A 7285-nucleotide genomic window follows, 5' to 3' on the forward strand; every position below is an offset into this window, starting at 1 on the left:
CATTATAACTATAACTATCATAACTATATAATAACTATCATTATAACTATATCATAACTATCATTATAACTATATCATTTTAACTATCATTATAACTATATAACTATATTCCTAATATTGAGTGGCACCCCCCCTTCCCCTCAGAACAGCCTCAACTAGTCAGGACATGGACTCTACAAGGTGTTGAAAGCGTTCCACAGGGATMCTGGCCCATGTTGACTCCAATGCTTCCTACAGTTGTGTCCAGTTTGCTGGTAGTGGACACAGATGCTCAATTGGGCAGGACACTGCAGTAAGCTGAATTCACTGTTATGATCGTGGAACCATTCCTGGACAATCCTAGCTTTGTGGCATCYGGGGCATTATCCTGCTGAAAAAAAGATATACTTGCAGATGGATACACTGCTGCCATGAAYGGATGCACCTGATTGGCTATGATGTTCAGATATATCCTGTGGCATTCAAACGGTGCTCCACTGTTCTCAAGGGGCCCAATGTGTGCCCTGAAAACACACCCCCACACCATCCCACCACCACCACCAGGGGCCCAATGTGTGCCCTGAAAACACACCCCCACACCATCACACCACTCCACCAGGGGCCCAATGTGTGCAACCCATCAACATGCCACTGCCACAGGGGCCCGAATGTGTGGCCCTGAAAACACCGCCCCACACAGTACCATCCACGATCACCTAACCATCCCACCACCACCACCAGGGGCCCAATGTGTGCCCTGAAAACACACCCCCACACCATCCCACCACCACCACCAGGGGCCCAATGTGTGCCCTGAAAACACACCATCACACCACTCCACCACCACCACCAGGGGCCCAATGTGTGCCAATGTGTGCCATGACCACCCAATGTGTGCCACCACCACCAGCCTGTAATGTTGACGCACGGCATTATGGATGCAGGTACTCGTGTGTTTTTCTCCATACCCTAGTCCTCCCATCAGCGTGAAACGGCAGGAACCGGGATTCATCAGACCAGGCGACGTTTTTCCATTTCTCCAGTGTCCAGTGTTTTTCCTTCTTTAGCCCCACTGCAACCACATTCTCTTGTTATTTGCTGAAAGAAGTGGAACTCTTTTTAAGGTCGACGGCTGCCGTACACCGTCCGTGTCAAGGTTCATAGAGTTGTTCAGTGTGTTATGGGTCATTGGGCACCGATGTTGTACTGGACTGTCAGTTGCTCTCGAGCGTGAAAAATCCCCCAGCAGTGTGGCAATTCTGGACACACTCAAACTGGTTCGCCTGTCACCTACTACCATACCCTGTTCAAAGGCACTTCGATCTTCTGTCTTGCCCCTTCACCCTCTGAATGGCACACATACACAATCCATGTCCCAATTGTCTCGAGGCTTAAAAAAATCATTCTTTAACCCGTCTCCTCCCCTTCATCTACACTGATTTGAAGTGACACCAATAAGGGATCATAACTTTCACCTGGTCAGTCATGACATGGAAAAGGAAGAGCAGGTGTTCCTAATGTTTTGTCTAGTGTCTATATGTATGACAGTATATTCTATCTATGTGATCTATGTCTACATCAGGACTCTCAGGAGTTCCTGCGCTGTCTGATGGACCAGCTCCACGAGGAGCTGAAGGAGCCACTGACCGAGCCCCCCGACAACGACCTACACTCTCACGCCATCGCCATGGACGACGACGGCCCCGACGACGACAGCCCCAGCCAATCGGACAACGACTTTCAGTCATGCGAGTCGTGCGGCGGCGGCGGCGGCGGCAGCAGCGAGCGGGTGGACAGCGAGGGCCAGGGTGGGAGCGGGGACGGGCAGGAGGCGCCTTCAAGGGAGGAGTCTAATGAGGCGGAGACGCTGATCCCCGACGGGCCTGACTCCTCCCACTCCTCCGGCCAGACCAATAGGGAGTGGCAGAAAGAGAAGAACCTGATCAACGACCTCTACCGGGGGTCAGGGGCCACGGGGTCAGGGGGAGACCTGGATAAAGACCTGGATACCGCTCCCACAGAGGCCACGCCCATCGTCAGCAGCCAGGGGACAATCAAAGTCCAGATACAGAGACACATGACTGGTAGGTGGTATGGCTGGTAGGTGGTATGGCTGGTATGGCTGGTAGGTGGCATGGCTGGTAGGTGGCATGGCTGGTAGTGGCATGGCTCGGTAGGTGGTATGGGCTGTAGCGTGGCATGCTGGTAGCTGGGTGATGGCGTAGGGCATGTGGTAGGTGGCATGGCTGTAGGTGGCATGGCGGTAGGTGGCATGGCTGGTAGGTGGCATGGTGGTAGGTGGCATGTCTGGTAGTGGGAGGCTGGTATGGCTGTATGTGGTAGGCTTGTAGGTGTAGGTGGTAGGTGGTAGGTGGTCGGGTAGGTGGTATGGCTGGAGTAATGGCTGGTTAGGGGGTATGGCTGTAGGTGGTATGGCTGAGGTAGGTGGTAGTGTGGTGTTGCTGGGTGTAGGTGGTAGTTGTAGCTGTGGTTACGTAAGGTGGCATGGGCGGTTAAGGTTGGCACGTGCTAGGGTAGGAGGCGATGGTGGTGGCAGGCTGGTATTGCATGGTCTGGTAAGGTGCATGCTGGTTAGGGGGTAGGTGGTGATGGCTGGTAGGGCTGGTAGTGGTTATGGCTGTAGGTGTATGGCTGGTAAGGTGCATGGCTGGGTAGCGTGGCATGGCTGGTAGGTGGTATGGCTGGTAGGGCTGGTAGGTGACATGGCGGTAGTGCATAGGTGGCATGGCTGGTAGGTGCATGCTGGGTAGGTGGCATGGCGGTAGGTGTCATGGGCTGTAGGTAGGGGGTATGCTGTAAGGTGGTATAGTGGCATGGCGGTGAGGTGGCATGCGGTAGTGGATGGGCGGGTAGGTGGCATGCGCGTAGTGGCATTGCGGTAGGTGGCATGGCTGGTAGGTGGCATGGCTGGTATGGCTGGTAGGTGGCATGGCTGGTAGGCGGCATGGCTGGTAGGTACACCATGATTGGAGGGAGGAACTCATTAATTAAGGGAGGAATTATGAAGGGGTGAGTGAATGAATGAATCACATAAACCATCACATCAGCCTAAGTCTCCTGTCTGTAGGACTCAAGACTGTTGTAGCCCATTGAGTTAAAGCCTGATGTTATTTATAGCAGGTGAACAAACGTCTTCGGGTCTTAGCTTGTAGCTTCTAACACTGCTATAGTGGAACTAGCTAGTAACTACTTTACCTATTGAAGTTAAAGGCTCTGATTGTATGTTGTTCTGGATCAGAGCGTCTGCTAAATGACTGAAATATAAATGTAACTAACAGTCCTCTCTGTTCTCAGAGCTGCAGGTAGTGTCCAGCACCCGGACACAGAGTCCAGTCCATATGGAGGGACACTGCCTCACCAAGATGTCCTCCAGCCCCCCCAAGAATAACTCTGTCTGGCCAGGAATGTCCTCCAGCCCCCCCAAGACTAACTCTGTCTGGCCAGGAATGTCCTCCAGCCCCCCCAAGACTAACTCTGTCTGGCCAGGAAAGTCCTCCTGCCATAAGAAAGGTAGAATATGAAAATGTATTTTTGTGAGGCCATCGCTAAATGAAAATACACAAAGGCAACAATACAGAACACAGTCATTAGAGTATCTATCTACGGCCTCCCGAGTGGCGCGGTGGTCTACGGCACTGCAGTGCTAGCTGTACCACTAGAGATTCTGGGTTCGAGTCCAGGCTCTGTCCCAGCCGGCCGCGACCGGGAGACCCATGGGGCGGCGCACAATTGGCCCAGCGCCGTCCGGGTCAGGGGTGGGTTTGGCCGGCAGGGATGGCCTTGTCCCATCGCGCACTAGCGACTCCTGTGGCGGGCCGGGCGCAGGGCACACTGACACGGTCGCCAGGTGTACTGTGTTTCCTCCGACACATTGGTGCGGCTGGCTTCCGGGTTGGATGGGCGCTGTGTCTAGAAGCAGCGCGGCTTGGTTGGGTTGTGTTTCGGAGGACGCACGGCTCTCAACCTTCGCCTCTCCCGAGTCCGTACGGGAGTTGCAGTGATGAGACAAAACTGTAACTACTAATTGGATACCAGGAAATTGGGGAGAAAAAAGGGGTACAAATAAATAAAAAGATGATCTATTATCGAGCAATTCAGTCAACACACTGTCTCTCTGACTCTCTCTCTCTCTCTCTGACTCTCTCTTTCTGACACTCTCTCTCTCTGTCTCTCTCTCTGTCTCTCTCTCTCTCTCTCTCTCTCTCTGACTCTCGCTCTCCGACTCTCTCTCCGACTCTCTCTCTGACTCTCTCTCGCTCACTGGTTTCGTCTCTCTCATGTTGTTCTCGTCTCCTCACAGAGCCCAGAAAATAGTCCGTAGCTTTGATTTCAGACGGTTGATGAGGGCATTGTCAGCTAGTGGTGTCTGCCTGCGATAGAGGTCCAAGGAGTAGTTTTGTCTAGCCTCTTGTGGGGCTCTTCTCCCTCTCAGGCTCTTACCCACCAAGAAACAAACACACCCCCCACCCCCCCCCCCCGTTAACTTGACTCGCGCTCTCTGCCTCATCTTTGGAGTCTGAGCCCAACTGTTCTGGGGAAGGCTGCCGGTTGGACTGATGGAGTACGCAGAAGTAGCTAACGTAGGCAGGTTAGAATACAGAACGTAGCAGAGTGAGAGAATGACTGCAGGTTAGGAGAATGAACGTAGCAGGTTAGGGAATGAACGTAGCAGGTTTTAAAATAATGAACGTAGCAGGTTAAAATAATGACGTAGCAGTTTAGAAATAAGAACGTAGCAGGGTTAGGATAATGAACGTAGCAGTTAGTAAATTGACGTGCAGGTAAATATGAACGTAGCAGGTTAAAATAATGAACGTAGCAGGTTAAAATTTAATGAACGTAATTAGTAATGACGTAGCATTGGATAATGAACGTAGCAGGTAATAGGATAATGAACGTAGCAGGTTAGGATAATGAACGACGCAGGTTAGTAGACAGGTTAGGTAAGACCCACATAGGCCAAGTTAGATAATGAACGTAGCAGTGATCGGATAATGAACGTAGCAGGGTAGAATAATGAACGTAGCAGGGTAGAATAATGAACGTAGCAGGTTGGTAGAATGACGTAGCAGGTTAGGATAATGACTACGCAGGGTAACTATGACGTAGCAGGGTAGAAATGAACGTAGCGGTAGATAGCGTACAGTTAGATAATGAACGTAGCAGGTAGAATAATGAACGTTAGCAGTTAGATAATGAACGTCAGTTGAATAATGAACGTAGCAGGTTAGGGTAATGTGAGTTAAGTTGATAAAGGGTTAGGAATGTTAAAGGTTGATAAAGGGTTAGGAGAATTAGGTTAAGGTTGTGTGGAGGTTAGAGAAAGTAAGGTAGGATAAGGTAGTAATTAGGTTAAGGGTAAAGGGTTAGGAGAATTAGGTTAGAGTTGGATAAAGCGATTAGGAGATTAGTTAAGGTTGGAATTAAGGGTTAGTGGAATGGTTAAGGTTGGATAAAGGTTAGGAGATTAGGTTAGGTGGATAAAGGTAGAGAATTAGGTTAAGTTGGATAGAAGGTTAGGAGAATTAGGTTAAGGTTGGATAAAGGGTTAGGAGAATTAGGTTAGGTTGTGTAAAGGGTTAGGATAATTAGGTTTAAGGTTGGATAAAGGTTAGGAGATATTAGGTAAGGTTGGAAAGGTGATAATGGAGAATTAGGTTAAGGTTGGGTAAAGGGTTAGGAGAATTAGGTTTAGTTGGATAAAGGGTTAGGAGAATAGGTTTAAGGTTGGATAAAGGGTTGGAGATTAGGTTAAGGGATAGAGAAAGGGTTAGAGAATTAGGTTAAGGTTGGATAAAGGGTTAGGAGAATTAGGTTAAGGTTGGATAAAGGGTTAGGAGAATTAGGTTAAGGTTGGATAAAGGGTCAGGATAAAATGCTACAATTGTCCTCGATGCAACTGGATCGTGTCTAGCAACAACCAGGCCTTCCCTCAGCACAGCCTTCGTTTTCCATTAATGCGATTCTGTCTCGTCTTTCCATCTCATAATAACGTATCGCTCTTCCCTCCAGGTGTCAGTGACCCTAGAGAACTTCCAGGACCTGTCCCTGCCCATCCCAGGTAAGGAGGACCTGGCTAAACTCCACTCCTCCTCCCATCAGACGTGTCTGATCAAGGCCGGCTCCTGTGGAGAGGCCTACGCAGCCCAGGGATGGGTCGCCTTCGTCACGGAATACATCAAGAGGTTTGTTATATTGTACACAGAATGTTATTACAATACGTCAAAAACACCTGATCAGTGTTATGGATGAGGCATAACAATGGTCAAAATAATAACACGTCTAGTAACATAACAACAAGTCCTATAACGTTATAAGGATATGAATGATGTGATGAGGCGGAGTGAGTCAGCAGGTTAACTCAGAAGATAATGTGACAAGCCAATCAGATCAGTCATGTCAGGCCCTATGTCTCCAACACACCCTTCCTTACCACGTCTATAGTGGATAGTCTCCAGCTGTGGTGTAAAGTACTTAACGTAAAAATACTTTAAAGGGGAATCTGTACTTTACAATTAATATTTTTGACTACTTTTACTTTTACTTTACTACATTCCTTAAGAAAATATTGTACTTTTTACTCCATACATTTTCCTTGACACCCAAAAGTACTCGTTACATTTTGAATACTTAGCCGGACAGGAAAATAGTCCAATTCAATCACTTATCAAGGGAACATCCCTGGTCATCCCTACTGCCTCTGATCTGGAGGACTCACTAAATAGAGAACATCCCTGGTCATCCCTACTGTCTCTGATCTGGAGGACTCACTAAACAGAGAACATCCCTGGTCATCCCTACTGCCTCTGATCTGGAGGCAGTATGGGGAATTAAGGACCAGGATGTTCTCCGTTTAGTGACAGGTCTCCAGATCAGACGGCAGTAGGATGACCAGGCGATGTTCTCCTGTTTAGTGAGTCCTCCAGATCAGAGGCTGTAAGATGACCAGGGGTGTTCTCTGTTTAGTGAGTCCTCCAGATCAGAGGCAGTAGAGATGACCAGGGGATGTCTCTGTTAGTGAGTCCCCAGATCAGAGCAGTAGATGACCAGGGATGTTCTCTGTTTAGTGAGTCCTCCAGATCAGAGGCAGTAGGGATGACCAGGGATGTTCTCTGTTTAGTGAGGTCCCAGATCAGAGGCAGTAGGGATGACCAGGGATTTTCTCTGTTTAGTGAGTCCTCCAGATCAGAGGCAGTAGGATGACCAGGGATGTTCTCCGTTAGTGAGTCCTCCAGATCAGCAGGCAGTAGGGATGACCAGGGAATGTTCTCTGTTTAGTGATCCG

General features: G+C 49.2%; 1 protein-coding gene across 1 annotated transcript in view; it reads left to right on the forward strand.

Annotated features, from left to right (window-relative positions):
- The window catches only part of LOC112075248 (ubiquitin carboxyl-terminal hydrolase 33-like), a 61185-nt gene that overhangs the window by 15122 nt on the left and 38778 nt on the right, over positions 1-7285 (forward strand). The window contains 3 exon segments of the mRNA XM_070440831.1: positions 1562-2063; positions 3295-3515; positions 6013-6243. Coding sequence (XP_070296932.1) covers positions 1562-2063; positions 3295-3515; positions 6013-6243 — 954 coding nt within the window.

Source organism: Salvelinus sp. IW2-2015, unplaced genomic scaffold (assembly GCF_002910315.2).
Source record: "Salvelinus sp. IW2-2015 unplaced genomic scaffold, ASM291031v2 Un_scaffold3044, whole genome shotgun sequence".
In the NCBI taxonomy this organism is placed as follows: Eukaryota; Metazoa; Chordata; class Actinopteri; order Salmoniformes; family Salmonidae; genus Salvelinus; species Salvelinus sp. IW2-2015.